Source organism: Pithys albifrons, chromosome 4 (assembly GCF_047495875.1).
Source record: "Pithys albifrons albifrons isolate INPA30051 chromosome 4, PitAlb_v1, whole genome shotgun sequence".
In the NCBI taxonomy this organism is placed as follows: Eukaryota; Metazoa; Chordata; class Aves; order Passeriformes; family Thamnophilidae; genus Pithys; species Pithys albifrons.
The window spans coordinates 68,339,177-68,358,656 of NC_092461.1; the positions used below are offsets into that span (position 1 = coordinate 68,339,177).

The window sequence follows — 19,480 nt, forward strand, 5'->3', positions numbered from 1 at the left end:
TGCTACAGAAGCACTGAAAAAAAACAAGCCAACAAACCACAAATCCAAATTTTTTAGGGAAAAAAGACTGAAGAAACAAAATAATGCACCATGTACAACACATACTTACCTCTTTTTGAGGTCAATGCAAACTGAATAGCGTTTCCTCCAACCCCACAGAACGCATCCACTATGATGTCACAGTTGAATGACTGACTAACACGGACTGCAATATGCTCAGCTATTTTCTCAGGAGTAACAGAAAACCAACCCTCTGCAAATGAAAGGGAAGAAATGTATTTTTGCCTCCTATTTCAAGGTCACCTAACTTAAAAACAACCAACCTCCACATACAACTGAAGGTTTAGTGTTAATCCCAAGAATTTTGGCTTAGTGCATTCAACCAGGAAATACAGGCTTTGAAGATGATAAACTCTGGTCAGACCAGCGATTTGCTAAACAAACAAAGCCTCACTGAAGCAAACAGATATGCCTTGATCTCAGTAAGTGGTTTGTTGAGCTTGGTGCTGAGGATTTCGGCTTATCAAGGACAAGTCCACTGACACAGCTATGAGAAATTTTATGTATCATGATTATGCTCTGTAGCAAATAAAACCAGAAATATATTCTCACTTATCTACCATGTTATTTTCTTCACCACAATGTCTGGTCTGCCAAATAATCTGCATGGTTATGAGGGAGAGCATTAGAAATTAAAGGCTTACGAACCAAATGAGCAAAAGGAATGGTAATCCTAATTCCTCTTTTACTTATAAATTTATGAGTTGAAGTGGATTCCATGTAAAGAATGGAAAAAAGTCACTTTGAAAGGGACTGCTGAAAGTCATAACAAAACAACAAAACTGGATCCATCAGCATATTTGGAAGCTTCACAAAGTTACTTTATAAAATACTAGAAATAGAAAAATGTCACTGAGTTTACTGAGGTCTGAAAAAGTCACAACGAAGTACAGTTTGCATCCAGCATGAAATGTCAGCAGATATCAGGACTAATGCAGATAGGGGTGTCCCACACTAAAAGCACCAAGACTTTTGTTCACCTGCCTGCTGGGCAGGATGGAATTTATCCAGAGGTGCAAACACACATTCAGTAATGTTCCTACTATAAGAAAATTAGTAATAAATTGTAAGAAGGGCCACAGATTTGGATACATCTTATACCACCAAGTCAGCACACCTGGTACTAAACACACCTCTGTCTAGTTTGATACCCTCATCAAACCGAGAGAACAGCCGGTAGCGTTGAGCCCAGTACTTGATTAGCTCTGGATCAGCAGCAATCTCGGCAGGTATACCTCTCGGTATAGTTTTATTTCTTCTTCTTCTTCTTTTCTTCTTCTTTGTGGTAATTTTTTCATCTACAGCTGGAAGACACTGAAAAAGTTGACAGTCACTGTTCTTGTAGGCTAGCAATGTAACTGGTAGGTAGGGGAGAGTTAAGATACAAGATGCTCCTGTTTAAAAATACTGCTAAATATCCTTTAGTATTTTTGCCAGATTATGCAATTAGTGGTTTTAAATTATACAAGAATATCCTATATTTCAAAGGATTGGTCACACTCCTAAAAATCACAAGAGTTCACACATTATATAAGAGCCTTAATATTCAACTGATGACAATAAACCCTATGTAGTGAGCAAACAAGTGGATCAGAGACTAATTTAATGCCCTTGTATCAGCAAAGAATAAGAACCAACCGAGAAAAGTGTTTGACAGTAAGAATCTAACATAATTGAATTACTGTAAAAAGGATTAACTATACATAAAAACATGAATAATCCTCTTTTCCTTTGTTTAGTGTTAAATACAAAAATTCATAATGCAGATTTTTTCTGCTTAGAAAATAATTTTTAAAACACATGCTCCACAGAGCTCAGCAATATGCACTGAAAACCCAAAACCTGCGCAGCTGCCTCAAGTTAATCACCCTCATCCTTGCAGGGGAAAAGAAGGCATGAATGGGAAATCAGTTGGTCCATGTTGAGGATCAGCAATGACTGTTTATCTATAAAGAAATACTGTCAACATTAAAGACAAGACCTGGGATTCTGGCACTCCAGGAATAAGCCAGTTTCACTAGTACAGCTCTCAATCATGCTCATTGCTCCTTGGACCAAATGAATCTCTCTGAATAAACAAAATAAACAAGTAGTGCACAGCACTAACTTGGGAAGGCAGCATTAAGTCCAGTGCCAATTCATTTCATCAGTTTGTAGGAGACAGATGTACCTTGGCTGACATCCTCTGCCTCTGCCTGGAGATAATCAGGAATATCCAGAGGGACAAGCTGCTGCCCACCGCCATGCTCTGGTCCCCCTGCACCCTGTTCATTGGAGCCACTTGCTGCAGCATCTTCTGCCTCCTCCTCAAGGTTACTCCCTTCAGGTTCTGTGCAGGCAGCACTGTAAGACGGTGGCTTTTGGTGTTCAGCGTTCAGCGTCACAGTCTGCGTGGCAGTAATGCCTTCCTGACCTTCTGAGTCGCTGCTGCTCATGGACAATGCCTCCGTTTTATCCTGAGCAATGCTTGTCTGGGTTGTTACTTCCTCCTCAGATTTACGAACCCGCTTCAGGAACTTTTCCACCTGTAATTGTCAAATATCAGAGATAATCAGAGGGTACTGCTTACCAGTTACCTAGAGCACAGTTTAAAAGCCTTACAGTTCAAAAGTGTCTGCCATTGCAGGCACTCTCTACCACAAGTATTTGGAAACAGTAAAATATCCAGAGTCAAAACATTCAACAAGTCCTTAACTATGCTCCCTTTTTTCCTCAGGTAATATCTGACACTTAAATAGTCAGACTTGCCATGACACTGGTGAACAAGTCTACTATTTTTTACTTAACTATCCTTCTCCAATCTGCATTCAGAGGAGATGTCCTCTACCTCTCAGCAAAGAGTTTTTTAGCATAAACAGGTAAAATTACCTTCATACATCAGTTGTCTCATCTCCAAGATGTACCCACTGGTGTATGTAGTGAAGGGTTCTGCTGCACAGCAGAGAACTCGACAATGCCTCCCAACCAAAGCATGGACACTACTCCAAGCTCTTCAAAGGCATATGCAGATGCACCCTTTTACATTACAGTTGCTCTGAGTGGCTCTAGACCAGGAACAGTTTCTTATCTGAAAGTCCGAGGAAATGTATAACTCTTTTTTTCTTCACATAATTAAAGTTGCCCTTGAACTATACCAGCCCCACGTACAAGATCAAAAATCCATCAAAAATTATAGCAATGGGATTGGAGTTCAATATAACATGGGTTGTTACCACCAAAAAGCAGTGTTTTGCACTTTGGTGTCTGGGAATGCCAAGCATCCCAAAAGAAGGCAAAGTAACATTAAAATCTGTTCCCTCAGATTTTCAAAGAGACTCAACTAAGTAAAATCTACAGTGAACAAATGTTTCTACTTGTTACTAATTTCTGAGTTTTTTTAAAAAAAGCATAAAGTTATAGCTGAAAATAAATGCAGGTAGAAGCATAAGCAAAAGGGTTGATACAAATTACTGAGAACGTGAAATACACTAATCTACACAAACATATTCTGTCACTGCTGAAACTTCAGCATTACCAACTGGCCTCAAATGTAATCTAAAACCAGAGACAGTAAAATATAGAAGCATACACATATTTATAAAGGTATGATGCACCCAGATGTTAGGAATGACTTTCACATAACTTGGCCATTGAAGCTCACATTCCTCTTGAGGGATTGCCCCCAGGGTCCACCTAAGCCTTTCCATAACCACCCTAATCTAAATACTCTTAACATAGGCGAGGAGAAGGGAGGAGGGGGAGAAAAAAAGGAAAAAACCAAAAAGAATGAAGAGCAGTGGATTAACACTTAAAAATGCCATCTACTCTGGGCAATTAATTTTTTTTAATTTTCATAATTGAACAACACCTAAGGGAGCAGATAAATTTATGAATTTCAACAATGCTAATAATTAAACCTACCTTATTCAAAGCTTTGCTTTTTTTGCATGTCATTTCCGATTCCTCTGTAAAGAAGATGTGTGTGTTTTTGCTCTTCCTTGGTTTACGCATATCCAAGAATTTGGACTTGAGTTTTGCTTTTTTCTCCAAGTACTGCACACTTCGGTGGGTGAAATCTGGAATTCCACCATACCTGAAAATAAATAAATATACAGATAGACAAGGACTTGGGTAATTTCTAGCCTGGAAGCTTTAATATGAATGTCTGTAAAAAAATGATTGAGACTAAATTATTTCTTTATAAGACATTTGCTCCATTTAAAATATATGCCATGGATGTAGCAGCAAAACAATGTACCTTCATGAAAAGTTTAGAATATTTTTATTTGAAAAATATGAAACCAAATTGAGGTTAGATTTTTAAATTTTTTAAATAGGTTTATAACTCTAGATAGAAACAAGTTCCCACACCAGCCTCAAGAACTGGAAATGAAAAAAATATCTTGATTAGCTGAAAAAAAGATCTCTTTGGTGGCTGAAGACAGCTGCTTTTGTCTTCTGCTAAGTGTAATAAAAAACCACACTTCTCTTTGAAAAAGGTTATGTACTAAACAACTGAATTTTTCAGAAAAGCTAGACCTAAGTTACAGTCTACCTGTGCCCTGTGATATTCCTTCTATAGCACGGACTACTGTTACTTTTAGATCATACCACCAAAAAGGAAATTTCTCTGGTCAACACCCTGGCAACATTTTATTAACACAGCAACATTTTACTAACATAAAGCAATCTTACTCTAATGTAAAACAAATATAAATTATGATCTAAGCTCACAGGACTCCAGATTCAGAGGACCATTCATTGTGAGAGCCTTTACATTCTAATTTAAGCAGCTGACCAGGCATTTAACATTTATGTGACTGAAAGTACCTTATGAGTTACAGTTCTGCTTCAAAGCACTTTAAACTAGTCTCCATAACTTTGCATCTCTGTCTAAGCAAAGCATGACAGTTTTGTTAAGAGCAGAGACTAACTTTGGGAATCATCTTCAAAAGTTTAACAAAATCAAAATGGAGATGGATGGTCTGTCTCAATAATAACAAGAGAGCTGACTTGCTATGAAGAAACCCTGAGTTCCTTGTAAGTATTTACTTTTGTCCTGTGCCACACTTGAAACCCAAGACAGAGCAGGTTTCCTCAGGATCTTCCACTGGGTTCTCATCCATATCCAGTTCATGGCTAGGAAAAAAAAAAATATGACAAATTTACGTACTATGAAAAAAAGCAATTTTATTTTGCAGATACACGACTTATAATCTCATGTATTGAAAACCTTTAAATGTGGGATTCACCAAGTTCCTCCACACATTGTTGAAAACAAACAAAGGAGGTAACACCAGTCTGTTCATGTGCATGAGTATTTTGGGTTTTTTTATCCAGTTCTAGGCTCATGTCTTTTTATTTGGGTTATAACATCTTAACTATTCTGAATGACCTCTTCAATATTTAATATTAAACCCTACATGGAACTGATGGAGATAGTGTTTGTTCAGTCTACTTCCAAATTGCTTTCATCATCTATTATATTATCTGGATTATTAACTATTATTAGTACAGTGGCAACAACAAAATAATAGAACAAAACCAAATCTACATGATTAGCAGCTAACAATTCCATCCATTCCTTCACCTTAGAGTTTGAAAATTTATTAGAGAGAAAGAGCCATCTCATGATCTTTGAAGCTACACATTTTTAGAGGAGAAAGAAAAAGATGGTGACAAGGCAGAGATTAGCTATTTTATGGCTGCCATGGCTCTGAACATTTTACTGGCAGCATACAATTCAGTGAAATAATTCATATTATTTCCTGTAGTTCCTGTACTGTCTATTTTAATTAGACCTTGATAAGTTCTCTGCAGTTTAACCATCTTGCATCCTTCAGTGACATGAGAATAGCACTGTCACCTTGCACATTCACTGAGGCAATACATTGCTTTCATAGAGCAAGAGAACAGAAAAAATATCCATGGCTTGTTGCAAGGTAAAGTGATAAGCAGTGATGGAAGACTGTGTGGTTTTGCACTGACATTTTAACTCACATCCTCAGTCAAAGATATAGTTACTATAAATTCAGGAGGCTTCTGGACCTGGGCTTCTTGTGAAAAAAGGCTCATCTAAATTTCATTACTTGCCTTCTCTTGACTTTGACATGCCTGTATTCAGGAGGCTCTTCATCCTCATCGTCGTCTTGGTCATGAAGCTGCAACTGCTCTTTTTCATTTGAATTTGAGCTACATGACTCCTGCGAACCTAAAAAAAGACAGATCATATTCTCCTTCTGCATAAATCAATTTCCTATCTTCCTGTCCCCAAAGTATGTCTGCAGCTACAGTTAGGCTGTCCTACATACCTGAATCTGACAAATAAGGCACAAGTGCCAAATGTACCTGTCTTTTGTTTGAGGGACAACATACTAAAAAAGCTTCCGGTATTACTTACACTGTAGAGTTAAAAATCTTACACAGGACCAATTGCAAATTATCTCATCTCTCCAAGAAAAATAAAATGCTTACAAGGTAGAAAATTTGGAAGCTTCTTCCTTGTATGTAAAATTTTGTTTTCATCCCATTAGCTATGAAAAGATATTCATTTAATAAGAGAAGATCTAAATGCTTCTCTCATTTCTTGTTGGAAATGAGATTTTCCTTTCATCTCTCCCATTCCAACTCCACAGTAGGATCAAGGTGGGACCACACCTGCTTCTTTCTCCCTTAGAAAGTCATTAGCGGCAGACTCAAAGGTTTCCCACCAAACTGAAGTCCTGAGCTGCTGACAACTTGTGTTTCACCCCTCCTCTTCAGCAGAAAAAAACATCCAACGGTCATGAAAGATGTGACACTGCTGTTTACAACAAACACTGACGAGAACCGGCAAGCAAATGAGGTGGTTCTTTCTCTCCAAGATGAACTAAGTGACTGGCAAAAAGATGGAGTCCCATCTTGTACACCCCTCACAGAAGCAGTGCATGAACAGCCACTGACTTTCACCACACTACTACCAGGCCCTTTCACATGTTAGTGCTAGTTAGGATTATATGAGTCTAGGGTTTAAAGCTGACTGAAGCTCATTGCTTAATCAGTAACTCCATTCTGGAAAGGACCTCTGGAAGATATCTGGTCCACAGTAACACAGTACAACAAAAGAAAAAAAGTGTATTTTCAAGTATAGCATTTTTAGACAGAAGGAAAAAACCAACCCCAGAACTGCAGAACTGTTTTTTTTTTCTCAGAAAGCTGTTCTTAATATGTGTCAGATTCATGAGAACATCAATGTGAGTTTTCATTTGTTTTAGACTATCAGTAAGAAAAGACATTTCAGCTGCATGACACAGCTGCAATACCAAGGTATATAAATATGCATTAACAGTGCTCTCTCACCACTTTCTGTCGTACGGCTGAAGATTTATGAAGTGTATGTTCTGTTAAAATCACTTCTGGTTGAAGAACACATTCAATATACCGGTTAGAGAGGAGAGAAATCATCCAGAGAAGCAGAGGGAAGAAAAAGGAATCAAGTATACTATCATTCCACAAAGTACTTGATCAACTTTTTAAAAGTGGCATAATACAGATGTGCCCTTGTTTCTTATATGTAACCACTTAGAGAAATTTTGATAGAAACAATTTTAGCTGATTTGGTATTACCTGACTGGTTAACACTTTTGTTTTTACAAGATGCACTCCTTTTCCTGGTTCCTCCATCACAGGGCTCCTTCTGAGTTTCACTGTCAGATGAACTGTGCTCCTGAGGACCTTGGTGGGCTACTGTTGCAGCTGCACTGCTCTGCTCCACTTCCTTTAAATTCAGATTTAAATTACAAATTCCAGAGATGATTTCACTGTGGGGCTCAGCACCTGAAGGGAGTGTTTCATCGCTTCTGGTGTTAGAGGGAGACAGCTCCAAGCTCAGCACTTCACTGCATTCAGGCCCTGGGCTAATCAAGTTCATTTCTCCTGAAAGACCAGTCTCCTGTATAAGCGAATTAACTTCCACCTTGGCATCATGTGAGCTCTCAATAGTCCATCCTTGATTTGTCCAGTACTGAAACTGTTCCCAATAATACCAGTACAGTTCATTATAATGCTGCTCCCATTCTCCCTTGGTGTCCAGGCTATTCCAAGGCTCAGAGGCTGTGATGGCATCAGAAGATGAGACCTCTTGATGCTTCTCCAACCAACTTTGCCAAAGAAGGCCCTCTCCATACTCGCTCCAGTACTTTTCCCATTTTTCCTTAAGTTCACTGGATAAAACCTCATTTGCAAGGCTTTCTGAACTTTCACAGTTCTCTTCAATTGCAACCTGAGGTTTGCTGTTTGTCTCACATTGCTCTGTAGCTAGGGCCACCTCACCAGAAACAGACTGGATACAACTACCTTCATCCTGGCATTCCTGCCTCATTTTATCCTGTTTTTGCTGTAACTCTTTTTTCTTCTTTTTCTTTTTCATAAATTTCATGTTACTTTTCTTTTTATAATTTTCTGTTGCCTAAAATACAATGGGAAAACACACTTAGAAGTCCACAACATATATACAGTGTCATCCTCTCTCTGAGCATATTTCTCTTTCCATTGTAACTCTCTCTCCGTACAACCCTGCTGTTATTAACTTTCTTCCCCAAAAGACACGGTCCCACTACATAACTTTGTCTGACACTTCTGAGGAAGTTGTGAAAAAGAGCAGGAAGGAAATCTCTAGAAAGACAAACACACAAAAAAGGCAGAATTCCAGACAGGAGAGGGGCTGCTGAGAGGGAAGTCATTAGTAAAGACATCAACATGAAACACTGCAAAATCCTAAAGGGAAGTTGGTCAGGAATTGAGGGGTCACAGGTTCAAGTTCAACAGCAAAACAGTATCTCAGTAACATCAAGGACCTGTTTTAGGGGGCTGTGGGGGCTCACCCTTACTTTCACCTGCTATCTGACTGACCAGCAAACACTGTTCAGTGAGCATATAACGGTCAGCCTCACAGAAGATTAAAACTTTGCTGTCTTTGGGTGCTGTACATGAAAAAGGCATCACTTTATATTCATAAGGTCTGTAAATCCTGTAGCTGATACATTTGAAGATACTGACTCAAAAGGAGGGTGTAATATCCTTTCCATCTGATACTGAGCTCAAAGTTGGCTAACAGAAACACAAGGGAAAAACAGACTCCTCTCCAAACAACTGTCCCTTTCATTTGTGCAACCCAACCATTTCACTTGTTACAGCAAACTCAGCTACTACATGTGTCTAGTGGAACATAAAGACAGAAACCTGTTACTGAAAGGAACACTAAGACAACTTGTCGGTTTCATCGAATACAACTCCACAGGAAGCATCTGTGAAACAAGTGATTACAGAATTCATATCCGCAAAAGACTGAAAATGCACAGATATTACTCCAAACATCCCATCAGCTGCAATGCCTAGTTTTGTTGCATTGACAAAAAACATAATGTGGACCATAAGGAAGTTAGGAACAGAAAAGTGGCGTTAATCCTTCATCTGCATCCCTTATAATGTCTTGATAAAACACACAGTTCAAAGCACAATCTAGTAACAAAATACAGTATTTTCCCACTCAACTTATTTGCAATACTGCTACATAGCAACAAAAATTGCATATATACCTTGGGCTTGAAGTTGGATGCCTGTATGGTCTATTTACATGCCATCAATTAAAATCACAAGTTTCTCCTATTCTTTTACAAATTAATCAGGCCAGAACCCTCCAGTGCTCTGCACAAAAGTATTCTCTCACTGCCAGGGAGGTCTGTTTTCCATAAAGCAGACACTGTGAATATCCCACTGTCTTTTTCTTATTTGTGAAAACTAGTTCTCTTCTAAAGTCCAAATGCTCTCTATGGGAAGCAGAGCACTATAGCCTCACTTTATCAGCCTGGCTTTATCAGCTGCAAGGAGGATTTGAGAAACTAGTTTTTTATTTTAGTATTGAAAGCTAAATGGTTAAAGTAGAGTGTGAAATGCATGCTCAGACTGGAGTGTTCTAGCTTCCTGATACAGAGCATCAGACTTACCATGGCTGTTTTAAATCAGGTCTCCCTAGTCACACAAGCACTACAGATATGGAAGCATAAAGCACAGCTTTACCCCTGTTCAGTCAAACTGGCAGGTGGATTTTAGAGACTGGACAGACTGAGGTGCTGTGTGCTGTGAGGCAGGCAGGTTAAAAGCTACTCAAATACATTTCCATGAACTGCCATCCCAAAAATAACTGAGAAGAGACACATCCTTACATCTGGAAACACAACATTAACAGACAAATAAAGCAAGTAAAGATTTACCACAAAGTTCCTGCGGGCTGACTGTCCACCAAACTGAAGAGGCAATCCCATGCTCCTCATAAGCTCAGCTTCTGAGTCTAGTTCATCTTCCAGGTCCAGAGCATGATTAGTATCCACCTTGGAACAATGGTTCTCCTCCTCAGATACTTCTTCCTCGCCTGTTAACAGTTATATTACATGTGAATATAATCTGGTTCTGATAACTCAATGCCACAGCATGGCATAGAAAAAAATAGCTGTCTCTTATGCTTCCTTTTGCATTTAAAATCTTCCTCTTAAATACCTCAATTTCTCCATTACTATCAGTAGGAACCAAAATATAACTGAGAGCCAAAACACTGCTCTGGGTCTGTCTGGAACGGAATTAACTTTCTCCACTCTGGCACTGTGTTTGGCATTTGTGGCTGAAACGGAGTGGGTAGCAATGTTTTGGCCACTGCTGAGCAGTGCTTGCACAGCTTCCTAACTCTCTTTTTGCCACTGTCCTCATCAGTGAGTAGGCTGGGTTGGACAAGAGACTGGGAGGGAACACAGCTGGGACTGCTGACAGACACTGGATGGGATGGTGCACACCATAGAGAGTGATCTGCAGCAGTGAGAACTGGGTAGAGGGTGAAGGTACTTGCGACCAACCCACCACAAACATTCACCTCAATAACTTGCAGAGCAAAATGCAATGCCCAGCAAACAGATAAACGAGGATTGTAAAACAAAAATTCTTTACTGGAGTTCTTTTGGTATGTATCACAGCAAACGTAAAATACAAGGTTTTGTTGGTTTTGTTACAAATCTTTCAAAACGACACTGGAAGAGAGAACATGCTTTTACAAAACTGTAATGTATGAACTACAGAACCTAATTATCTTAGATGTAACTGATCAACTACTGAATCTGCTTGCACACTATCAAATTGTTAAGCACTATCATACCTATACAAAATAATAAATACTATTGAGAAAGCAGGAACTGCATATTGATGGAAATTATGAAATCAAAAGCTCTTGACACAGTTGATAATACTGAAACATTCAAGATTTTTGGTTTTGTTGTTCAGGATAAATTTACTGCTAAACTACCACATAACTCGAGACCCTTCTGTTTTTAACTGATCATTCTCACTACAATTCACTCATATATGCACAAAAACATAGTTTACATTCTCCTTCTTCACTCCTCTGATATTGCCTACATCTAATCTGTGCTACTAACCATTAGCTTTTATTTCTGTTCAAACTTCCTTTCAAATCAAGATATTCTGCTAGATCTACCAACACAGCAACAGAAAAAACAGATACTAGAACAATTATGTTCATGTAGGCATATGGGAGGAATTCAGGAGGATGGAGAAAGGGAGTGATGTTGAATTTGCCAGAGTATACACTATGATAATTCCTTGAATACAAGCATGCCAAGGAGGATACTTACTCTTCTGGGCCTCATCATACAATTCCTTGTGTATATGCAAACGAAGCAGAACAGAATTTATCAAAGACCTACAGACCCTCCATTATGCAATTAATTTTGAGTATGATGTGAGAACAGGTCAGGGACCTGTGAGGTAATCTGTTCCACAGACCAGGGGAAAATTAAGTGAGGTGGTTCAGTTTATCTGGACAGGAATAAGCATCGCACCTGGTTTGACACAAACTTCCACATCAGGATTATGGTAACCTGAAAGTTGTGCAAGTGCTAAGCTATTATTCACATCTATCCGCTCATCAAAGGTACTATAACCAACACAGAGATAGGAACAACTTAAATAACCACACACAACTCACTTTAAGTATGACTGCACATCACATTGCATAGTACTTTTCATTACCTTACCTGTACTGTCATCTTTGACATAAAATCCTTTTAATCCCAGTTTATATAATTTTCGATCTCTGTAAAAATGAAGATGGACACTGATGCAGAAAGTCATCATTGAAACTTTTTTTAACAGTAAAAACAATCATTCACAGGAAAAAACCTCCCCACAGATGCAGTAAAGTCCCCATCACTGGAAGTTTCAAGATGTGACTGCACAGGGTACTTAATAAACTCGTCTAGGCTTCCATTCCCATGAAAGGTCCAGCTGACTTTTCCACGTCCCTTCCCACGCGGGCTGCCCTGTGACTCTAAACACGCGAAACAAAAAGAAAAATCTCAAAAAGTCAACACTTTAATTAAAGCCTGACAGGAAAGCCCACAGGAGAAATGTCCAGAAAACGCCGCAGCTATGCAGCACACCCCAGAATTAAATTTTTGTGTCTCCTCCCTTCGTTGAGAAACCGGTGCCTCCTTTCAGGACGGGGGTCCTGGGGATGTGAGAAGGGGGCGGGAGGGCGCGCTGCGGCTGCGCCCCGCACATCCCCGTCCACACATCCCCGTCCACACATCCCCGTCCACACATCCCCGTCCACACATCCCCGTCCACTCCCGTCCACACATCCCCGTCCACACATCCCCGCGCATCCCCCCGCGCATCCCTGCGCATCCCCGGCGCCAGGGGAGCTCCAGCAAGGGTGCTTGCGAGCACCAGCCTTCGGGGGCTCCCCTCGCCCTCCCCTGCTCCGCCCCAGCTGGTACACTGCGGTACACATGGCCTATCGGGGCCCTTTAGCGCGCACACACACTCGCCGTCACGGCCGCGGCCGCACGGCCCTCTCGTACCTCCCCAGCGGGAACCTCCCCCCGCCGCGGGGGACAGAGACACGCGGGCCCGCCCGGCTCTACTCACTCGACGAAGGCGCGGGAGCAGAGGCAGAGGATGCCGGGGACCACCCCTGCCCGCAGCAGCAGCTCCGCCACCAGTCTCCCGCCCGGGTCCTGCACCATCCCTGCGGGGCTCTCACGCCAAGCACGTCCCCGGCGCCTTCCGCCGGAACTGCCGGCGGGGCCGAGCCCGGCTGAGCCCGCCCTGCTGCGGCGGAGAGCGGCCCGAGCGGCGGGGTTTGCGCTCAGGGAGTCGCTGCTGCGCCTGAGTGGCGCCCCGGAATGCGCCGCTGCAGAGCGGATGGATGGGCTGCCGAGAACTGTAGCGGGGCGCGGTGAGCAGCTCTGCTCATAGGACAGCCTTGCTCGTACGGCTTCCTGTGCTTTCAGTGGCGCCCCACGAGGAATGCTCGCGTGTTGCTGTGGTTCACAGTGGGGAGAAAGGAGGGGGAGGAAAGGGCATCGCCACGAAAAGTCTGCAACAGGGAATGCTGCAACCAAAATCTGGTATACAGCCGGACTGGGAGGCAGATGTGAAAGCCTGAGCAAGGCGCATTGGAGTAGTGAGCGGAATAGAATAAGGGAATCACAGAATGGTCTGAATTGGAAGGGACCTTAAAATCACCCGGTTCCAACTCCCCTGCCGTGGGCAGGGTCACCTTACGCTAGACGAGGTTGGTCAAAGCCCCATCCGGCCTGGCCTTGAACGCCTCCAGGGATGGGGCATCCACCGCTGCTCTGGGCAACCTGTGCCAGTGACTCACTAGCCGCATAATGCAGGAGTAACAGGAGGGTTTAAGATTATGAGAGAATAGGGACAGGGCGGACAGAGGGAGTCAAAATGAAAACAAAGCCTAGTAAACAGAGCGGGCTGGCAGGAGGCAGAATGAGGCCGTAAAGTCCGAGTGAGGCTCTGGAGGCAAAGTTTGGGTGGGAAAGGAGGAAAGCATTGGGAACCAGTTGTGTGAGATAGGGTACAGCGATACGGATAACCGTGTTTGACTCAGATTTCTTTCCTGTGGAGACTTGCTTCAGGCACCAGATCAAGATATACTCTGGGAAAACATTGTGGAGTGAGAGAGACTGTTATTTGGGATACCTGCTGACTTGAGAGAGTTGGAGGGGGTTTAGAGTAGGAGGCTGGTAAGAGACTAGGGAAGACGCACTGTTGAGCGGACCCCAGGATACTGCCCTGTAGAACCAGATTTTATCCTATAGGGGGAGCCCCCTACACCGAGCTGGGTGTGGACTGACGGTCAGAAGAGCTCCGGCACAGCAGACATCAGAAGGCTTGATCAGAAGGCTCGATCAGAAGGCTCACAACTTAGGGAGTTTATTCAGATAGGTTAACACACAGTTCTCATGGCTCATAGTAGAAGAAGTTAGTTCCTATTACATCAGTAGATCTAGATCTGACTCACGCTCACATCCTAGTAAATCTCTCTCTCACGCAGTAATGTCCATACCTTTTAAGCACTCTCATATCCAACATGCCAACACATAATTGGTTAACCAGTTCACCTTGCATACACCACAGCCTCTCATTGGTTACAAGTCACCACACATACTCCAGGTAGCTCTGTTCTCTTTAAGGCAGAACCTCCAAACAGCTTTCCTTAAGGATGCACTTACACTCACCTGCACATTATCCTTGCCTCTACTGCAGAGATTTTATATGATGATGGAGAAGGTTTGAGAGATTTCCTACATAAAACTCTGAGTGATGGACTATTCAGCTCTACTTACCTTACTCAGAGCTTATCTATAAAATGCATGAAATCCATGTCTCTAAAGACCATTGCAAAGCCTGTCTAGACATCACTGGGACAGGGTTTCTCAGATACTAATTACAGACTATATGATCTCTTCTTACCTGCTAGCCGAGCTACTGGACACTGGGAGAGTATGAGAAAGAAATGCATTATCCACACGTTCACCTCTCTGCAAGTATTTGCTTTTGACAAGCTGGGAAACTGGGCTTTACATTACCCACATTCAGTGCATTATGAGCTGTGCAGTTTGACTGCTGTGCTATCTCATTCCATTTGCATCAGTACATTTTAGTTAACAAGGCCTCATGAGGGTGCAGGATGTCCTCAGGATTTTTAAGACATTTCATGTAGGCAATATGCAAAGAGGAGTTTGGAGGCAGAAGGATTGACCATTCAGGTGACAGTAGCACAACTACTATCCAACAACAAATTCTATCTACTTAGAAATAAAATCTTAAAATTAATTGTATCCTGAATCATGCACCATCTTACACCTGATATAAAAAATTATTCAATGCCAAGATTGGTCAGGACTTGAATATGTGTGTTGCTACAGTCATTAAATTCTTTAGAAATATAGGGAAAGATTGCACCAGTTCTAGCATTCATGTGGGTATAACTGCATCTGCAATTAGGATGATGTTTCAAAACGGAAAATGCAGTAAAATGAAAATCTTTCAACACAAATTGTTTAGCAACAGCCAAATGTTGTGCATAAAAGTTGAATTGTGAATTGCAAAATGTTTTGAGACTTATTATGCTCCTCCTCTTAAGGAAACAATGCTACATTTCTAGTAAAATGCGAAGAATACTACTGTATAAGAACAAGTTGGCTGTTCTTTTATAGTAGTTGAGCCAAGCATCTTTCAGCCCTAAGGAGCAGCCACCATCAGGGAAGGCCAGATATACATGGGAATGCCTCCTAGTACTCTCCCATTCCCCATTCATCTGCAGCTGATGGCCTGTGTTTTCTGCCTGTTTAGTAGGAAAGTGGATTTGTTGTTATGTTACTTGTCCAGTTTACCACGCACTTCTTGCATAAGAAATAACCTTTTTTTATTTTGAACATGGTTTCTCCCAGCTTCAAGTGCTGCTTCACTTTTTGGAAGAGTAAGTGAGAAATTGGTCCCTACTCAGCTACTGTGCTGATGGATTTTAAAGATGTCAGTCATATTCCTTTTAATCTCTTTTCCAAGATGACAAGCCCTGACATATTCAATGTTCCTTCTCTGGGAGCCAGTCTATACTCTGGCTTTCCTCACTACTCTCTTCTGACCTTTTCCTAGTTGTAGTACATCATGTTAGAGATACCCTCTTTGGACCACAACTGCCCTGACAAGTAATTTTAGCATCTCTCTGTAGTGGATAAGCTGAGAGAAATATTTGAGTGTCTTGAACTCAATGTATTGTATTTTCACTTAGCAGGAAAGGATATGTAGACCTAAATGCCCTACATGAGAATTTCTAATCTCTGTAATTCATGTACTGGAAGAATTGATTCAGCTGAAGTATCTGGATGGCTCTGCAATGTGTGCCCTGCTTCTGGCTGATCCAAATGCAGCTGTAATGGTCCTTGTACCTGAGTTTTTTCTGCCTGGTGTTCTGTACCCTTTCAGTCTTTAGCTTCACATTTATAAGAGAAAGGATGGCTTAAAGGAACATTATTCCAGTGAACTGTGGGACAGAAGGTGGCAAGTGGTGACATGTCTGTGGAATTTGTATGGAAATTATGGCATGCTAAGTGAGGTTTTTTTTTCTCTTAGTTTGAAAATAGTCTTGAATAAAGAGGAGGAGATGGAGAAAATGTCATTTCACCAGTTGCAGTTGTACACAGAAGGACATACAATGGAATAAAGTTTCAGAGACCCTCCAGTCCTCTAAAAAGGTATTAGTCAATGTACAAATGACCAAATACTCAAATACTATTCATTACTTGCAAAATTAGTGATCTCATAGTAATATTTCCTTTTCACTTTTTTGGTAAAGATGAGAGAGTCCACTAAGCAAATACAAAGGTCATAAGGTCAGGGCAGTTTGACATGATTTTGTGGCCATCTGTGAGAGAAGGTGGTTTTTTTTCTGTGTCAAAGTCCTCTTTGACATGTAGATATGACTGACCTGGTACATGATAAAGTAATTTTATGCGGCAATATTATCTCAGTGGGAATTAAACACTGATAGTCATGGAAACCTTGCACTTATAATTCTTCTTCAGCATTTAACAATTGTTTGCTTTTATTTTGAAATACAGAGAATCATTTAGGTTGGAAAAGCCCTGTAAGATCATGGACCCCAACTATTAACCTAACACTGCCAAGCCCAGTACTAAATCATGTTCCATCTTTGAAATACCTCCAGGGATGGTGACTCAACCACTTCCATGGGAAGCCTGTTCCAAAGCTTGGCAACCTTTTTCATGGAGATTTTTTTCCTAATATCCAACCTACACCTCCCTTGGTGCAGCTTGAGACCATTTCCTCATGAAGGAAATCACAGTTTGAACATGTAGCCATCCCAGATAGATTCAGTATTTTTTTAAAATGCTGATGAACCAAAGAAATGTTTAAAAAGACACAGAGCAAACATGATATCCAGACATGTTACTTAAGTCTGTTACATACTATATGGTGGATTTTCGATCCCCTAATTACGTTCTTAAAGACACCTAATTCTCACCCTTTTAGTAATGGGCGGAATCCTCTAATTATGTTGTAGCTGTATTCAGATTGTTTCATTAGCCAAATCTGTGGGAGATGCAGGTTCTTGTAATCATTGTAGTTGCTGTAGCTGTTATGGTTTGTTCAGTATTTGCAATTAGAATGAAACAGTGACACTGTTAAACAGTAATTACTTCTCTTTCACAGAAGCAAAGCAGAAGTGTTTAACAGGAAACCTATTAGAAAACATGGAATAAAGTGGTGCTTCAGCCACAGCTCCACATTTGGTGGTTCTAGGACAGAATATGATTTTTAATTGCTCTTATTTTTATACAATGAAGGACTCTGGGTTTCTTTGTTTGTTTACTTTGGTTTTGGGTTTTGTCCCTGTGCATTTTTAGTGGTCTTGGGTTTGGTTTTGTTTCTGTTTTTTTGTGGTAGTGACATATTTTCTGTTTGTTTTTCTGCATAAACCAGGTCATATGCGACATTTTACCAGGAGAAATTGCCACAGAATAGATAACTGGTTTGATGCAGCACTGGGGAGTCCCATCAGTTTTTGCTAGCATCTTTAATTCCTACATAAAGAATCTTCTAGCTCACTCTTGGAGGCAAAACCCAGAAAGACTACAAAGGTAACAGATAACTTTTATAATGTTTCTTCTGTGAATTTGATTGTCCCTTGTTCTATATGTTTTCACAGCCCAGATGAATACTGTCAGTGCCTGCTGCTTTCAAAGCACCTTTGAATCATGTAGGAACTGTAATTGATGGGAGCAGTACCTGTTTGGTCTTGCCATTTATCAGACACTGTTAACCTAATACTTCTGTTTCTGCCTATTCTAGTCCTGGGTTTAACTTTCTATATTCTTTTCTTTTCTTTTCTTTTTTTTTCTTTTCTTTTTTTTTTTTTTAATGGTATGGTAGTAAATGCAGATAAATCATATCCGGTTACATATCCCTAGGTAATGGGCCAGATAATTTATTTTACAAGTGGCCACTGTTCCTTTGCACCTTTGGAAGTGCTGCTGATGCAGTTTAAGCCAGAAAAGGCCACATAGAAAGATTATGAACTCATCAGGGACAGCTAAAAATTAGTTTGAATGTGTGTAGCTTTAATTCTTCTCTATCGTAAAGCTTATTAATCTTATCATTGGGTTAGTTTTTATATATATTCCTGTAAGTAAGTTTTATAGTGCTATATTACAGCTGTTTTCCAATATAGCTCTGAAAAATATTAACTTTATGTTTCTCTATTGCTTATTTTTACTTGTGGCTTTGTGGACTTTTGGGCATTATATAAGAACTCTAATCATAAACACATTGTATTAAATAATATGACCATTCTGAGTAAAAAGATAATTTGTAATCTAAAGAGCAAGTAGCAACATTGCATGAAAAATGCAAGACATTTTGTACTTTCAGGCCAAAAAAGTGATGTCAAAGAAAGACAATTCAAAGGACATGCCCATAGGTGAGAGCTTAGAGAAACCATTAACTTTTCACCTCAGCAGCCACCACTAACCACAAAACAAGATCCTACTGGTTTAAGTAACTGCAGGGTAATAAAACTAATGTAATGGATTTAGCCTCCCAAAAAACAGGGTGGCAAATTAGGGATGTGCCCTTGCCTATCTACAGTAAAGCAGTTTAATGTTAGTCCTTCCATATTAAAAAGGATCTTCCTCTGAAACTGAACTTGCTCCTGCTGAGGTCTTGATTTGCAGTTGCAAGGATGTCTTCTCTTGCAACAATGTCTGAAATCAGAGGAAGCTTTAGTAGGCTGGCCACTTGCTAGAGCTTCTTTATAGGTTAAAAACTTTAAGTGGCTGGCAGGTTTATTATTTTTATTCTGTTCAATTCATACCAATTATATGTGTATTTCATGGGACATTTGTATTATATGTTTTAAATTTATTTGCTGTGTTTCATGATTAATATTTTCAATAAAATCCTAGGGGATGTGTTATTCTCTGGAACTAGTAATTGAAGCCTCTTGCTTTCCAGTTCACACTTGAGGATCCAAAAGTTTTAGTTAAATTTCTCTTTTCAATGCTTTTGCTGA

The 19,480-nt window shown here is 40.5% G+C and overlaps 1 protein-coding gene across 2 annotated transcripts in view; it reads right to left on the reverse strand.

The window, feature by feature from the left end:
- Nucleotides 1–13,175, reverse strand: part of TGS1 (trimethylguanosine synthase 1) — a 35,125-nt gene extending 21,950 nt beyond the window's left edge. For both annotated transcript variants that reach the window (XM_071554514.1, XM_071554513.1), the window contains exons 1-10: nt 13,012–13,175; nt 12,117–12,175; nt 10,290–10,447; nt 7,645–8,485; nt 6,133–6,250; nt 5,092–5,178; nt 3,961–4,132; nt 2,231–2,585; nt 1,194–1,364; nt 110–253 (exon numbers count right to left, since the gene is read on the reverse strand). In XM_071554514.1, the coding sequence (XP_071410615.1) occupies nt 110–253; nt 1,194–1,364; nt 2,231–2,585; nt 3,961–4,132; nt 5,092–5,178; nt 6,133–6,250; nt 7,645–8,485; nt 10,290–10,447; nt 12,117–12,175; nt 13,012–13,109 (2,203 nt within the window). In that variant the 5' untranslated portion in view covers nt 13,110–13,175. The remainder of the gene's footprint in view (nt 1–109; nt 254–1,193; nt 1,365–2,230; nt 2,586–3,960; nt 4,133–5,091; nt 5,179–6,132; nt 6,251–7,644; nt 8,486–10,289; nt 10,448–12,116; nt 12,176–13,011) is intronic.
- Between the last annotated feature and the right edge of the window lie 6,305 nt (nt 13,176–19,480).